We start from the raw sequence: 17665 nt of genomic DNA on the forward strand, positions 1-17665 counted from the left end.
TTTTATTTTCAAATTATACCATTCTCTTAAGATAAGCATGCCGTCTCAACAGAATTACAGCTGCTGTTCTGCTGAAGTCTCAGCAGTTTATTCTTGTTATTGCAATCATATCTGATTGAAAGAGAAGATTATTTCTTTTATTTACATCCCATGCCCTGGAAAACAGAGTTCTTCTAATACTAATAGTATAAAACATTCTACCTCTCAACTTGAAGTGACATTTTCCAAGTAGCTGTGCTAGCTTCAGTTACCTGAGGGTTCTCACCCATTGGGTTACCTGTAACCGCTGAGACAGACCCTCAGCCTCTCGAGGTTCTGGTCTCCCATTATCCCCACAACCAGTCAACAGATTAATGTCAGCTTTTACTTTGCAACCACTTTCGCCAATCTTTAATCACGCTGATGGTGTTCACAGGGATGATTGTCTTTGCTTACATTTGCTCAGTGTTTGGGATGCACCTGAGAAATGTAATCTACCCTCTTTAAGCCCAAGCTCAGGGAAACACCTTGCTTCTTAATCACCTGAGACACATTACCTGGAATGACTCCCGAGACGCAGATTGTTGGAAAAGTGCTTTAAACAGCGAGTTACTGAACGTAATGGTGTATCGTATGACGTCAAATTAAATCTGAAATATGACCTTGGTTCTCTCACAGCCACCTCGGGCCTCTTCCCCTCTTTGCTTGCAGGCTTTCATGCCTTCTCTATGTTATACTGGCTTTTTTTGGGGGCTACCAAGTATTCGTGTGTGTGTGTGTTTTTATTGTAATCAGTATGATGTCTATATAAAACAACTGTCTGTGAACTGGGTGGTGCTGCCAGATGGCAGCAGAGGAACCAGTGAGTGCAGCATGGACACTGGGGCCTTAAATGACGTTTTGGGGTTTTTAATATGCAGAAAGTAAAACTCAATGGGTCTTGTTGAAGTGAAAGTAGTTCTGTCCTTATGATTTTGGATGCCGCTGTCGTTACTTTTGTATGATTTGCCAGAATGTCCTTGACAGTGCAGTGATTAAAGTCGGTTAGGGATTTAGTGTCTCTTTTGAGACGGATCAGGAAACATCTTTTGAGGGCTTTGCAGAGAATGTAGGGAATAATGGCATTAAAGGTACTCCTGTATATGCTGTGATATGCACGTCTGATGTGCGTCAATGTCATCAAACACATGTACACTGGGCACAGCCACTGCTGCCTTCAACACTTTACTATAGCCATGGACACGTCTTCACAGCCATACTAAATATATATGTATCATCGTGATCAATGAATATGTCCTTTATTGTGACTCATAACTGCTCGACTCGGACACCAGCCCCACTGACTACTGACTGCAGTCAACAGTTAAAACCTCAAAGCAGCTAAATGCAGTGAAATACCACAGTATCACATTAAATAGCTGTGAGCAAACAGTTGCCTTCAACACAGAAAATATTTCTCACTCTCCAGTTGCTTTACGGTAGATAGAACCGGTGATATTGATTTCCATTCCCGCGGCCTGCAGACACTGGCGGGTGCACTCGTGTTTATTGCATCTGTTGACTTGGCTGTAATTTTGCACTTTCTGTTGCGTATCGGGAATAAATAGGGCCCGCTCTTCTGCTGGTAAATTGAATGAATATTCAGGGGAACATTTTTTATTATACTTTTTTTTTAAATCTAATCTAGATTAATTATGATTAACCCTTTCATAGATAATGTTCTGTGATAGTGATGTGTGCCTATCTAATCGTGTGTGTGTGTGAGAGTGTCAACTTGCATACACATGTTGTGTAGTTTTACCCACGTACATCGTAGTGCCAGAGTTCCACGATGGAGGACATTTATGCTCACAGATGAAAAAGAGCAAAACGGAACATGACACAAGTTTCCCCACTGAGCCTCATCACTCTTTTTGAGTTCCACCAAATGCATTAGTTTGTATCAGAAATATTACTTGTAATCACTCGTGATTTCTCTCCCATCCCTCTATGTTGAAAATGCAGCTGCAGCTCATTGTGACTGTCACTATGGCTTTGTCAAATCACCCGTGACTAAGGAGACTGTTACAGTATCTGTTTAGACACACACACACACACTCTCTCAAAGCACTTCCATGGTCTCTGTGTCTAGAGTGACACCGACAGCTGGTGAGGATCATGTGAGAAATGTGACCACTGTGTATTGTGTTTTCTGGCTCTCGTGATGTGTTTGTGTATGCGTCACTGTGTGTATCTTTGTGTGAATATGCCAGTGTGTTGGCGGACGCTGCACCAGACACCTGGACAGATTTTTTATTTTTATTTTTTAAAGGTGCACGCGTGGAACTGCAGACACAGAAGAGACATTTGCGAGTCCTAGCTGGGCTCTCCAGTCTGTCCCCCTAGTGTAGCATTGGATGATTTTCAGGAGGATTATTTTTGCTCTACTGCTGTGAGCAGAGACAGAAATTCTCCACCACGGGCCTTCACGTACAAACACACTTACTCACAAATGCCAGCTCTCTTACTCTCTCTTTCTCACTGACATATGCGCGAACTCAGCATGCCAGCTAGCAGGTGGTGAACTACCATTGAAAGCCACGTCTCTCATCTTTTCCTGCCTCCTTTCCTTCATTTCTTCTCAGTTTTTCCTCTTCTCTCCTCCCTTCTCTCCCACTGTGCTGACACGCACCTACTGGCACTTGGATTTTCACTTATCTTCCCCACTAGTAATAGATTTTAGACTGTGCTATTCAGCCTCTCGCCTGGCACCCCATTGTGAGAGGGCACCTGCAGAGAGACAGATAAATAGATGGATAGAGAGGAAGGAGGAAGGCAAGAGAAATATAATGGTTCTGACACTCAGCTTTTTCTTCCATTTCACCTGCCCTTTGCTCTTAATCTATTTCTCTTTTTGTCTCAGTTTCCATAAAATATCATTTTTTCTGTTTTTACTTAAGTAAGCATAAAATGTGCACTAAGTGAATTTAATTGAAGTCTTTCCAGGAATCCTTTCTCATTCTATTATTCCTGTTTCTAAACGGTTATGAATGAACAAACTTTTCTCTTTTCTTTTTTACACTGTCAGCTCATTAATCCTTCAATGAATAAGCCAATGTTTTAAAAACTGTTAACAGGCACCCACTGTATCCTCAGGGAAGAGTACTTTTCAAATATCCCACTGCTGATGAGATTGTTTTTCGAGATTTGAACTCCTGACCGAAGCACCTGTATTCATTATGATCACATCTTTACAGTTAAGAGGCTCAGCCACAGGTAGCACAGGGACTTGACATGGACATCGCCATACAGCCGCGCAAGAAGCACCCTTATTGTTTATCAAACATCAAAACAGCGTATCAGTTTCGCCACAGAGGATCCTAATAATAAGCACATGTGGATACATCCGCCAGACCTCTGTTAGTGGCTCTCCCTCCACCTGTCGTCTGAAGTTACTGTAAGTGACTTTTTTTCGATGCGTCACGTAGGCGTTGCTGGTCACAGTACCCATCATCCATTGTGTGTGGTAACAGAGGAAACCATTTAGCCACAATGGTGAGGAGAAGAGTGGGTGGGAAGGTAGCGTTCGCAACCATCAGAGAGGACAGGGGAACACGAGTAATGTGTAGGATAGTGAGGCAGAGTACAGATGCTATGCAGCTGCTCATGCACACGGCCATGATGTGCATGCAGCGCGCGTAGGCGTGCACCAGCTCTCTGTTACATGCCAATACAAACTGTGGGCCCACATGCGAGCATGTGTTTGTACTTTGACACAATCTGTCATGCCTTTATGCTGCATTCACATGGAATCAGCCAGATAGTCAACCGGATATGATTTTAGCGAACGAGAGGAGGATGGTAAAGTTAGTTGATGCTGGCAGGGAATAACGGCAACCGTAGAGGTCATTGCCATCCTAAATTTAAATGTATTTTTTGCCGTCCTCCAAGACTAAATTAACAAGCGGATGTCACGTAGCTCCCTCACACTAGGAGAACGTTGTTTTACTCGCAATAAAATGTTAAGAGAATAGTGCATTTTAAAGCTACATGCATTACTAAAAGGATTCAATAAAATATTACATACAAAATGATCTTATTTAATGTTTTATTCTGTTGTCACAGCAATATATCGTCCTGTATGTTTTATTTTGCTTTCTGTCATTACTCGTAGTTCAGAGGTCAAAAGTGCAGCATGCATACAAATACTCCACGATTACGAACTTTAGTCTTTCTGAATTGTCTACTCATAACAACCTTTTAACTATAAAAGACGGCAAACTGATAGATAACAAGCACAGACAGATATTGGTAATGGTAAACAGAATTCTTCAAGTTGGCTAAAAAAAAAAAAAGGATGGAGGATGAAAAAGGCGATCCATAGAGAGACGAGACAGAAGGTCGGTGATCAAGACTTAATGGAGATACTTGGGGGGAGAGAGAGCTCCGAGTCAATCTGCCTATGGTAAATATTAAAGCCAAACCTCCTTCAGTTATCCCTAGTGAACTTGATTAAAGGTTATTCTAGAAGGCCACTGATCAATCGCTCAATATCGCCCCACATAATCTTCCTTTGCGATGATAAGGAATTTTACAAACTGTCATGCAGGAGGAGACGTATAGGAACCACCACAAGGTCGTCCAGATTGATTTCCACTCGGCTTAGAGATGTTGACAAGTGCTGCTTCTCCTATCCAATTTGTTTAATGTTCAAATTAAAAGAGCCACATGTTGTGTAGGATTATTTATTTATTCAGTAATCAATCAGGTGCACATCAGGTCTGCACAGGACATTAAGATAAAACTATATTAATGTGTAATAAAACTGAAGGATGATCAATGAGGGAGGGTGGAGGCCAGGAAAAACATATTCACTGTTTCCATCTGAATTGCATTGATATAGAATTAGGTTGCTTTTGCCACAGCTGCTTTAAGTGTTGTTTCATGTTTGACCATCAGCGACATGCCAAACATACAAACTCCTCAAATTCTGCCCGAAGCCGTCTTTGCTTTTAGGTGCTTTATGCCGCTGTAAGACGCACTCACTCGAACAATATCACAGTCTCAGCCTTACTAGGCTCGACTTGCATTGTAAGCTAACGCTCACCTTCCTCAACATCAGCTTGATTCAATACACAGTACTCTGTAATATTTGGATCACTAGAAAACTGCATTAACTGCTTTACGCAGAGATAATGGCATCATAATTGAAATGCACTTATTTGCATAAGCAAATAGCTGGCTTTATGAATCCATAAAATATCGAAATAATCAGTGAATGTAAAATTGTGTTGATTATTGTTATAATTTCCAAATGAAACTGACTTGTAGAGAGACAGAAGCCGAGAGGACAAAAGAGAGACAGGAAAGTGGGAGAAATGAAGTCGCCCTGTGATTCCCCGTTGCTCGCCTAAATGACGGCGCTAGATCCCAATACCAAGTGGCATCAATAGATGTATTTCTAATAATGATCAGCAGCAATGATCCACGACGCATAGTCATACACCACCTCACATGAATGGCTATTTAATGAAGAACCAGAGTAAATCGTGATTTGGTTGACAAATGTGTTACAATGCACTTCGGATATTTGTAAAAAAAAAATAATTAAAAAAATAATTAAAAAAACTGAATTTGGTCCTCCTTCTCTTCCTCTTCCTGCATCGACATTTATCTCAATCCTTGTCAGCATCGCTCTTTCCCGTCCTGTCACTGTCACATCCCTTCCGTTATGGATGTCTTTTTAATGGTCCAACACATTAGGACTGAGCAGAACTCACTGATTACAGACATTTCATCCGTTGGATCACTGGCCACTTTCGCTGTTTGATTTGTGACTGTGGCCAGTTGATTTAATCTAAACACGATTCCCTAATTATGAATTATGGACATAATTTGTGCCGTGAGCTGAAACAAACTCTCTGTCCAAAAGCGTGTGTGAGGATGACGTGGCCTTTGTGTGCAATTCTGTGTGTTTGCACGCATCGGAGGAATATTCCCATTCAAGTCAGTCTTCCTCCTCTACAGGAAGTAGTACTGCGTGCTGAATATGGACAAGACAATGTGTGCTGTTTTAATTGAAAAGGCTCATTTCTAACCACCAAAACATATTTATTCATAATCTGTCAGTGAACATTATCTGAAATGTAACAGATACATTTTCTGAATGAGCAAGGAGACCAGGCTGACACCCTCGTATAATTAAACATGTGCCATGCAGTTTGATTCAATAACTGCAAGCTGAATCCCTGTAGCTGATCCAGGTTTTTTTTTATTTTTCTGCAGAAAAAGGGCAATCACCAAATATTGTATTGTTCTTAGCGTTTAAATGATACAACCTTTCTGAGCTTTTCTCACAATATAGGTGCCAACCAATCAGATAATGGACATATTCAAAATGTACACAACACAGAGGCTCCGTAGTCCGAACCAAGACTGCAGGCTGTGTTACTCCTTCCAACACTGACAAACGCAGCGCATGTCAAATCTACTCTGTTCTTCCCTTTCACAATAAAAGCCCAAGGCTTATACACTATGAAACTATTTACTGGAGGCAAATTCAAAATTCACTCAGAACAGTTTGCTAAAAGGGAATCCAATAACATAGCTTACAGTAGCTTAGGATACACAATATTTCTTCTCAGATATGATATGGAAAATACTCACACCTTTTCCTTTATTTAGTGTTGCAAATTAATATCGCTGCTGGTATGAATAGTTTCAATGTGAAAGCTTCGCAGGCTTTTGTGTTGTTATATTCGTAGCATCCGTGGTGTGAAAAGGCCTTTAGGGGGAAATGAATAAAGAACGCATCTAAATATCTACCGCTCTTGATCTCCGTCTAATTAAATTGTTTTTCTGTATGTTTGCCTCCACAGAAACAGATTGCCCATTCGATGCCTTCTTCTTCTGCTTTGTTGATCGGCTCTTACAGTCTGGACAGGGAAGTGCTGAAGACGCTGGGAATCGGGCTCACTGTGGCGGCAGCCATCTTGGCCTTCATCATAGACAAACTGTACTGATGGAGTGACTACGAACTACAAGAAGATTGTGCAGAAGGGAGAGGACGGTGACGCCACAGGAGCCTCCCTTGTATGTTTGAAGTGTACTTCATACTGCACCTGCTCTTATTTAATGTTGAATGAACCCAAAGAGAAAAAATAAAAGCGAGATTCACGATAACGCGTCAGTAACGCCTACACAGTTGGTTGAGAGGAGTTGATGGGAGAAAGTGTTGTCTGTGTTTATCTCTCATTGAAGGAATAACCCCATGGGCAATAACAGGGGAGCAGTCGTTACAGACCTAGCAGACACTTTTTATACAAGTCTATGGTGTCAAATAACACCCTGGTTACACTCAATTTTAATTGGAATATATTTCAAGTACATATTCTGTCTCATATTTCTGTTCCATTATGAAGAAGTGTAGGCTGTTTCAGGAAATTCTATATGCTTTGTCTATTGTTGACTGATGGCTGCAGCTTGACAAATAAAATGTGTTTTGGATCAAGATTTTTGGTCTGTGACACTAGTGAAAAACATATTCTGGTCTTCTGTACCAGGCCAAAGTCTGAGGATGAGGAAACTGACTTTACAGCATGCTGAGTTGCATTGTGATTCTCAGTGAATTTCCAGCATCTTTTTTTAAAGGTACTGAGAATGTAGATTTCCAAATATTCAAAATGAGTTGCCCAACCTTGTTTTGAGTGATTTAATCGTGCTTACTTTATAATATGTCTCATTTTATTGTGTGTAAAGAGCATGTTTATAATAATTTGGTTAAAGCTAATTTGTATCCCTCATCTCAAAGTATTTGAGTAAGAGTCAAGGACAGTATATTTCAAGATCTTCACAACAAACTTCTGTCATCCTGTTTTTAATTTGTTTGAACAATTTTGTTAAAATGGTTTTGTTTCATTCTCTTTTTTTTTTGCCTGACACATCAAAGTCGAATACAATTTGTTTCCGTCTTACCTTTTCTGATTTGTTACAATGTAACAGTTGGCCAGGTGGACAATTAGAGATCCATCATGTTGTCCTCCAGAACCCCCAATGTGATTTATTTTATTTGCGATGACCTGCACTAGTACAACCTTTTAAGGAGTGTTTCATACTTCTTCCCTTAAGTCTCTGTGGTGGTGTCTACTGATAACCACGGATAAAACTCTTTGCATTGCTAGACATCACAAGAGGTGAAGGTGGACCCTTGCTCTCTTTCTTGTAATTCAGGTGAAATGACCCTGTAATGCAAGTACTTTGTTTATCTGGTGTACTTTGTTCACTTGTGGTGTAAACATTGTCGAAGTCATTATTGAGATGAAAGCTTTTTTGGGGGTTTAAACTGTTAAATAAAGGAAAAAACACAATGTCCCATGTGTGAAATGATTGATCGACTAATTGAATTATTATATAAATGCTGTAAAAGTTTGCTCCCAGGTCTGAGCCCACTCTATAACTTAAAAAAATGCTAAATAAATGAAACCATGCCTAGAGTTCACAGTGAACGCCTTGAAGCATCGTCAACAAATATGACAGCCAGAGCTAATGACAGCTAGCTACAGTAGCGTAGAAAACAGAGCTTATAGCATGAGGGCACTGAACTTGATGGATTTAACTGACCACAAATGAGTCAAGAATTACGCCTCACACCCCCCGACAGGAGACTTTGCCAGGAGGAGAGCGGGTACCATCTTTGGAGACGGACCGCCGTGGCTCTAGCAACTCCAATTCAGCCACCGTGAACCTAAAACCTAAAACCTTTAGCACCTCAGTCTTCGGCGTGGCCGCTTGCTCTCCTCCCGGCTGTAGTCTCCTAGATGCAGGGAGCATTGACTCAGAGCTGCTGCTGACGACCAGCTCGCTTTTCAGATCATTTTCTTTAGCCGGTGTAACGGTAGCACAATAACATGGTGGGGTAAGCAAACTAATGTTAGCTAACTAGCCAACTAGCCAGCCGCGGAATGAGCTGTGCTTTGATTGTAATGCTACACACTCTTTAAATAAGTTTTTTCCAGTTTATTTGGGAGCGTTCCATGTCTCTTTACAGCACTCTGTAGTTCACTAGTCGTCATGCACAGTTTGTTTGTGTTTCTCTCTAATGGCGTTCTGTTTTGAGGTACAACAGTCCCAACATGTGCTCCGATATGCCCCAATTTATGTGTCGTGCACCGACACATGTCTCTGTCAGTATGTTTGCAATTTTGTCTTTGTGTGTGTCTTTGTGCACATGCCCTTCATATATTTCTAGTCACAAGTGTCTCTTTCAGCTTGTTTGTGAGCTTGTTTCTATGTCAGAATGTGTGTATGTGTGAGTCTGTACATGTTTGTGCTCTGATGTAGTGTCTGTACTTTCCTCCAATGCTTAATTTAGCAGAAAACCAGCATGTGTGCATCTGTGTGTATGTGTGTGTGGCTCAGGAGTGACAGGAGTCATCCCTCTCATTCAGAATGCCATGTTATTAGACATACCACTTTTTGTAGTATACACACACACACACACACTAGCTTTGTATTAAGGATATGATGCATGTCACCCATTCAATTGACACATAGACACATGCATGCACCCTGGCTTTTTATTTCCTCGCTGGTGCATATCACACACTCTTTCTCTCTCACACACACATACACACACACACACAGACACAGACACAGCACACTGCAATTTTGTAGTATATGGGCAAATGATGCACGTCAAGCAAACTTGCACACAAACAGACACAGGCTGCAAAGCTTTATATTACCTGATCAAATGAAGCGTGTCTCTCACACAGACACACACACACACGCTTTGTATTATGTGATCAAATGATGCGTGTAGCTATGAAGCTTGTTACATCCATCCAGCAGTGCCCTATATTATTCTGCAGCCATCCATACTGTGCGACAGTTCTTTTGATGCTTTGTAAGCACATTTCCTCACTGTGTATGTCAGTTACACTGCATTGTTCTCCAATGAAATATGGATGCAAGGACACCCTTTATGTTTTGGAGATCATCACTTACTATGAAATATTGAAGCGGGAACCAGAGAAAGGAGATCATTATTCACATCATTCACTTCACTTGTTTCTAATAAAAGCAAGAATTCTGAATTCTTGTCTTAGTTGCAGCTGTTGTCAATTTGCTATCCACACTGTGACGTCCTTTTGATGTGAAACGGGGCAACTTTGGACACCAGACAAATGCAAGCGAGGTTTAACATTAATGTGCTTGTAAGTGTCATTTCTCATTTTTCATTAATTTCATTGATTTAAGTGTTTAAAGTTCTGAGTGGTTTGGATTGCATAAGAACACAGTTACTCAAGGAAGGGTGCCGATGTTAGAGACGATGTACTTGTAAGAGGCTGAGATGGCTCATTACTGCAAGTACAACAGAGTAAAGTATCTCAAAATATATCATGGTTTTGTTTTGAAAATGATATGTTGCTATTTCTTCATGACTGATGTCAGCTGTAGATCAAACTAAGGTCTTGTTGAACTGTATTGACTTCAGGAAATGTATAAGCCACCATTGCAAGTGTAATATGTCATTTCAAATGGTTTTCTCCAACAATTAATTGCCATTGTAATGTTTATGCTCTGATTTATTTGTGAAACTATAATAACTGCCTAGCGGTCAACAAAGTCATGTTGCAGTTTACAAACATGTTTGTCCAAAATGTACTTACTTCATCATTGTTTACTCAATTAGACATTTGCGTGAAATTGTCATAAATAATACATCCTTGAGAAAAGGTTCTTCACAATGTGATCCGATCCCTTCAAAACTCATACGAGAAACCCATACAAAACACAATGAAAATATTTGTATTCACGTTTTGTATTAAAAAGAGAGCATGTTTGACCAGCCCACAGTCACTATGAGTATAAAATAAATAGTTGGACCATGAACTCTGTATATGACAGCCAAGAGCAAAACTAGCTGCTCTTTTTTCTTCTTCTAACTTGGTCATTATGAGCTGATTGAAAGTTCAGGAAGCACAATTAACTTCACAGAAGATGAGTTCTGTTAAAAATAAATACTTTGTCAAATATTCACTAAATGCACATCCATCGGGCGACCATTGAATTGACGCCAACAACTGGCATGAGCGCGGCTAACGCAGGGTGACATGACACGGAGCTGACGGAGCGTCTCATTAGCCGCCGTCTGAGGCTGCGACCTTTTCATTTCTGCCTAACGAAGGAAATTCCTCAATAACTTCTGCATCCGCCTCAGAATATTGCTGAAACTTCTGCCTGTGTTTTTGTCTTCATATCTTTACATTGGAGAACACATACACTAAAAAGGGGAATGGGTAGCACTCTATGATAACTGACGGGCATCACCATCATATTAATGTTATTTCTCACTTTGTGATAACTGAGACTTGTGTTAGCTTTGAGGCACTGCTTCTAAATGCTTTGTAAAGCATAGATAGAATTCACTTTAGATGAGGTCACAGAACATATTTAACTAATACTTAACTAACGAGTAGTAACTACCTGAATCCATCATGAATTGTGGTATGAAAACACTTTTATAAAGTGCTACCAGGGAATGTTATTTGGATTTAATCAAATCTTAAATATCTATTCATACCAAGATTTAGAATAAAACAAATAAATACCATTTAGTCTTCAATTTTCCACTTCCACTTTATGTTCTATGATCTTTTCCAGTGGATGGCTTGGGTTCAGGAAGGTCGTATTGTCCACAGGTGTAAGTTGAGGATAGGTATCTGTGTGGCACACTTCTTTTCAGCTATCAGTAAAGTATGGAGAGAAACCTCTGAAATGATTACAATATTGATGTTGGGCAGGTTCAGTCAATCCACCATGCTGGCATTCATCGTGCTTCAAAACTGTTCCATTAAATATATCGCTTTTTTCTCTCAATATTGTATTTTTTTACGAAGTTCGATCTACCCGTCGGTCCAAGCGGCTTCTTGTGAGATTACAGAGACAATGATGTTGAATGGGCAATTACATTATTTTCAGGATCAAAGCTTTTACATTGCATTCATTTGAGCGCTGACATTAATCGACATGGGACGCCAGCGCTGACAAAAATACAGAAAATACTGTGTGTGTGTGTGTGTGTGTGTGTGTGTGTGTGTGTGTGTGTGTGTGTGTGTGTGTGTGTGTGTGTGTGTGTGTGTGTGTGTGTGTGTGTGTGTGTGTGTGTGTGTGTGCACGTACTTGTGCACATGTGTGGCTGGAAGGGAAAAGGTCTACTTAGCCCCAGGGCAGAGACACAGTAACAGCAGTGACTGACACTACCTTACAACTAAGGCCTGGCTGAAGCAATGTCGGTTAAGTGTGTGCGTGCGTGTGTATGTGCGTGTGTGTGTGTGTGTGTGTGTGTGTGTGTGTGTGTGTGTGTGTGTGTGTGTCAGTGCCCTAATTAGCAGCCACCACCTTTGAAACAGTTTCAAACAAAGAAATAACATTACACAGTTACCATTTGCCCTTGACTTTAACATTACTTCACAGAATATTGTGTCATTTTTTTTGTCTGTATATAGTTTATTTAAACCATACTCTCTATGCTGCTTTGACCTTGTAAAGTGAACACATGGCGTAATGTAGAATTATTATTGTGTGTATGAATCAGTGTTTTTTGTGCATGAAACTCTACTGCATCATATTGTAATTTTAATGTTCTCGCATATTTTCTGTCCCGTTCTTCACAAAAAAAATGCACGCTATCTCACGAAGATCTCTGTTAGATTGAAGCGTTGCAAAATTACCATTATCCAGAAAAACATCTGCCTTCTGTTATATTTAGCTCAATAATAAGTTGAGGAAATCATCAGCTACGTATTTCATTTTTTCACTGCAGCAGTATAAATTGCTTTTACGTAATGGCACTATAACCGCCTGTAAATGTAACTCTCAGTGAACACAGTGCTCCTCATGCTGTAAATTGATGCAGCTGGATAAATAGCGATTGGGAAACATCTGCAGTTCAGTGTTCAACCTAAAACTTGTGAAAAACAAAGGCTTCTAATTTTCGGCAACTAGGCTCAAGTACAATTGGTGGATGCAAATGCAAACCCACATGGGCGTGACCAATTAATTTTTGCAATTTTGGTGACCAACATGCTTTGCTGCTTTCTGTCTCAACCTCCCACCCTCCTCTCTTTTTTCTGTCTCACTCTGCTTTTCCATTTCTATAGGCTGAGGTCTGTTCACTGTGGGCTAAGCACTTCAGTGCCTTCTGGAACAGAGGGGAAAATGACTTGGCAAGCATATCCATTCCTAATCATATGTATGTGAGTGTGTGTGTGTGTGTGTGTGTGTGTGTGTGTGTGTGTGTGTGTGTGTGTGTGTGTGTGTGTACATGAGTCTTCATGCCAGCTTCGTCCAAGCATTTAGTTTGGTGGCCCTTGTGCCTGCATTCAGTGATTGCTGGGTTTTATCTATACACACACACACACACACACACGCACACACACACATGCACACACACACATGCACATACACCCCGTTGTTGCTGCAAAGCAAACTGGGAATTCACAGTCTGCCGTGCGAGGGAAAGATTGGCTCTATTGAGTGTCTTGGTGGCTTGCCAGTTCTATTTTGGTGTGTATGTCTTTGTGGTTTTGTGCTTGTGTGTGTGTGTGTGTGTGTGTGTGTGTGTGTGTGTGTTTGATGGGCTTATACATCTATGACTTTGAGCGGTTAAGGGTGTTTGTATTCACCAGTGGGACGAGGGAGCAAAGTCAATATTTTACTTCTCCGGCTGCATTCTTCTTGAAAGCTCTTTAATAATCACACAGAGACATGGCAGCACTGCAATATTACTTGGTGTTAAAAGTTGTGATGAGTTTGAAGACAGTTTTAAAGACATTACTATCTGTGTGGCTTTACGAAAACGCTCGCTTTAATGTTTCTTGGCACGCCGTTTGTGTATTGTTTGCAGAACAGAGTGAATTCAATCAATAAGTTCACACGTCTGGAAAAAAAATGGTGCGTTTGTGAAGTAATCCTGAATTGATATGATTCGCTGTCTCAAAATTCCAAATGTTGGAGGTTTTGGAGGATCCGTCAGAGTTCATGGGTAATAAATAGCGAGATTTTTAAGATGCCAAGTCTCCTTTCAGACAGGAAACACACATGTTGGCGAACACTAAGTCACAATTAAGTACCAAAGAAGTCACTGTGAGAGGAAACTTGAGTCATTAATGCAAATTATTGATGAACCATCTGAGTAATTCTGTTTTTATTCTGTAATTATGTTTCATATTTTTAAAAAAGGTGCATTGCTACTATTTAAACAAGAATTACAAAAGAAAGTGAGAAGTCACCTTGAAGTCTCACGGCTGTTTGACTTGATTTGATTAGTAGAGTACTTAAGATGGCAGCCATGCCACTTTTAATGACGTTGTCATGGAAATAACTGTACTTTGCATGTGACTCCCAAGGGCTGCTTTGTTGCCATGGTGAAGTGTTCCTGTGGCGTTGTCCGCACACGAAACAATGCTCATTTACATAACTACATTGTTAACGTTTAATGGAAACCTTCTCAGATGTACAGAAGGAGAGTTATCAATCAAAGTCTGGGTCGGGCTCTTGTGTTTCCATCCTGCTCTGAACTGATCACATAATGATCACACTGCATAAGTTCTATGTACATGTTACATGCTTCATAAGTTCTATGTGCATGTTACATGCTGCATAAGTTCTATGTGCATGTTACATGCTGCATAAGTTCTATGTACATGTTACATGCTGCATAAGTTCTATGTACATGCTTACATGCTTACATGCTAAGTTCTATGTACATGCTTACATGCTGCATAAGTTCTATGTACATGCTTACATGCTGCATAAGTTCTATGTACATGCTTACATGCTAAGTTCTATGTACATGTTACATGCTGCATAAGTTCTATGTACATGTTACATGCTGCATAAGTTCTATGTACATGCTGCATAAGTTCTATGTACATGTTACATGCTGCATAAGTTCTATGTACATGTTACATGCTGCATAAGTTCTATGTACATGTTACACGCTGCATAAGTTGTCTGTACTTGCTTGTCTATCTATTGTAAAGAAGATCCTGCATGTGTGCAGCTGGAGCTGACCCTCCATCTTTGACCAGAGAAGAGGCCGCTCCTCAGAGCCCATCCATCACAATGAAGTATCTACATATCACACTGTCTCTCTCTCTCTAAAGAGAAAGTAATTTCACACACACACAGAATTCTTTTTTGCGAGCTGGACGGCATCGTCGGCCACTCAGTTACTCCGCCACTTTCAGCCTGAGGGAAATAGCTTTAACAACTGTCGGCTGGATTGCCGTGAAAACTCTGACGATGATTCCAGCTGACTTCATGACTCTTCCAAGATGTCTGTGGAATGGCTCGACAACTATTGGATGCATTGCCGTAGAATTTGGTGCATATGTTCATGGGGCCAAGAGGGTGAATCCTAACGAATTTGGTTATCCCCTAGTAAGGAACACAACAGCAGGGCATAGTTTAAATCTCAACTTCTACTACATTGGGAGAAAATGTAATAATACATAAAACTACTGAATGGATTGCCATGAAATTTGACACATTGAGTAAAGAGTCCGGCTTCAGACAGCTACACAAAGCTGCTAGTTGTGCTCTCAGTCTTGTTAAACCTCATAAAAGTCTCCCTAAAACAATCACGACCATGGGATCTATTTAAACTGCTGTTCCTACTCTGTGATGGTACATTCCCCCCTCTGCTTCAATGTGTCTAAAGAGTTGACACAAGCTACTTGTAATTAGAGGCACCGTTCATTCACTATGTGTTGCCTGATAGTCAATTACGCCCCCTCTGATATTTTTGATATGACCTTGTCATAAAATCTTTAGAACGTAGGAAGAAATCAATGGAAAGTCATGTTTGGACTTGGGAACGAGGCTGTCAACTAATGTTTGATGGAATTATAAAGACAGACACTCACACACACACTCGGGGTAAGCAGATCCTGTAAATGATGGTGGAACTAATCTATTGGCTGCTAATTAGAAATGAGCGATAGGGAAGGAAGAGGGAGCGATGTGAACGTGAGGGGGGGAGGGGATTATTATGTGAGAAAGAGCCATAAAAGTGAACGCGAGAGTCGCGAGAGCTCAGACCTCTGACTGCTTCCTCCCAAGACTGACAAATGACAACCAGCACTAATTAAAGCGCATCACACTGTTTGAACCCCATCGCAGGGAAGCATGGATTAAATGGGGCTTTTTCAGGGCGAGACGATTCAAACGTTGATACACTTGAATCGTCTCGAATTTGACTTCAAAAGCGTCATGTGGAAATCTTACAATTAAAACGTATTTGATGATTTTGTCCACATGAACGTCTACCGACACGCAGCGAAGGCATCATTTCCTTCTCAAGGCCCCGCTTCAAATCCTGAACTGCACAAACTGTATTTACAGTACAGGCCTTTGCAAAGGATTGTTCTTCTGAAAGGTTGTGCTTGCAGAGGCAAACTAGGTCTTCCGAGTTCAGTGCTTGCTCTTGAACATTACAAACAATGTCCTTATTCTGCACGTGCATGACTACTTTTTTGCTTCGGATTTATTCAAAAACGTATTTGAGTTGATAGTTGAGGAGAAACTTGACACGTCCCCAGCGTGTCGTGTGTTTGTCCAGCGAGTTGTGGGAAAGCTTTGTGTTTATGTCTGAGTCAAAGGAAGACCTGTCAATCACTTATTGCGTGCCATACCTAGCATGGTAAATCCATTCATCTGTGATGCGGCCAGACCACAATGAGTGAAATTAAATTACGAGCCGGCTTTTCAAGCTCTTTTCCAAGCTGTTATAACAGTATTTTCCAGTAGAATAATGTATTTTAATCAAGCGTTGGAGCATGTACTGGAGATTTGTCAGACCATTGAAATGAACATTACATGGACACATACAAACTTTCCCCTATGATTGAAAAAAAAAAGACTGAATCAATTCCGCAACACAAAATATTTAGGTGCTAACGACATTTGATTTAATAATGATATGTTTGCTTTTGCTCCGACAAACCAATGCCAGGAAATGTAAATACCAAGACCAATGTGGAGGCCTGTAGACGCATCCAGGTGAGCCCGTCTCCACAAGGCCGTGAGGTTTCATGATTCCTGACGGTTCAGGGACTAAACATCCCCTCTGTATCTCATCAACCTCGCTGACTCTCCCTCTTCCAGACCTTCCATCTCTCCCTGATGAGCTGCTCTGCCTCGTTCATCACATGTGAGGGAAGAAAACCTCGCCATGTCTGTCCCATGACGATGACATCATGACAAAAAAGTCACAGACTGATACATGGAGGCATCTGTAGCTCATTGAGGGAAACGCAGCATGTTGCATAACAGCTCTCCAGCAGCAGGCCATCATTAATCTTCCTCTTCTTCTTCCTGTTTTTTTTTTTTATGTTTTACTTTGCTACGTTTTACATCTTTCTTCCTCTCATCTGTCTTGCATCTCTTCATTCCTCATTGCCACTATGCTGCAGGACTACGTCTGCATTGAGGCGTCAACTTTAAAAAAATGTTCATTTCAGATCATTTTTGTCGCGACATCTGTCGACAGTTAAAACACCTGAACGACACGAAAACTATATCGCTTCTTCTTCGCCCTCTTTTTTTCACAACAAAAGTGCACATCACAGCCAACATCTGGTCAGGAGGGTAACGAACAGTCCTGCTGACCAAATCATTATTTTATGGCTCCAAAATTAAC

General features: G+C 40.7%; 1 protein-coding gene across 1 annotated transcript in view; it reads left to right on the plus strand.

The window, feature by feature from the left end:
- Positions 1-7013, plus strand: part of cdkal1 (CDK5 regulatory subunit associated protein 1-like 1) — a gene marked incomplete at its 5' end in the record, with an annotated part of 202690 nt that extends 195677 nt beyond the window's left edge. Inside the window, one exon of the mRNA XM_079227879.1 lies at positions 6837-7013. Coding sequence (XP_079084005.1) covers positions 6837-6980 — 144 coding nt within the window. The 3' untranslated portion in view covers positions 6981-7013. The remainder of the gene's footprint in view (positions 1-6836) is intronic.
- Positions 7014-17665: the final 10652 nt, after the last annotated feature.

Source organism: Taurulus bubalis (assembly GCF_910589615.1).
Source record: "Taurulus bubalis genome assembly, chromosome: 12".
NCBI lineage: Eukaryota > Metazoa > Chordata > Actinopteri > Perciformes > Cottidae > Taurulus > Taurulus bubalis.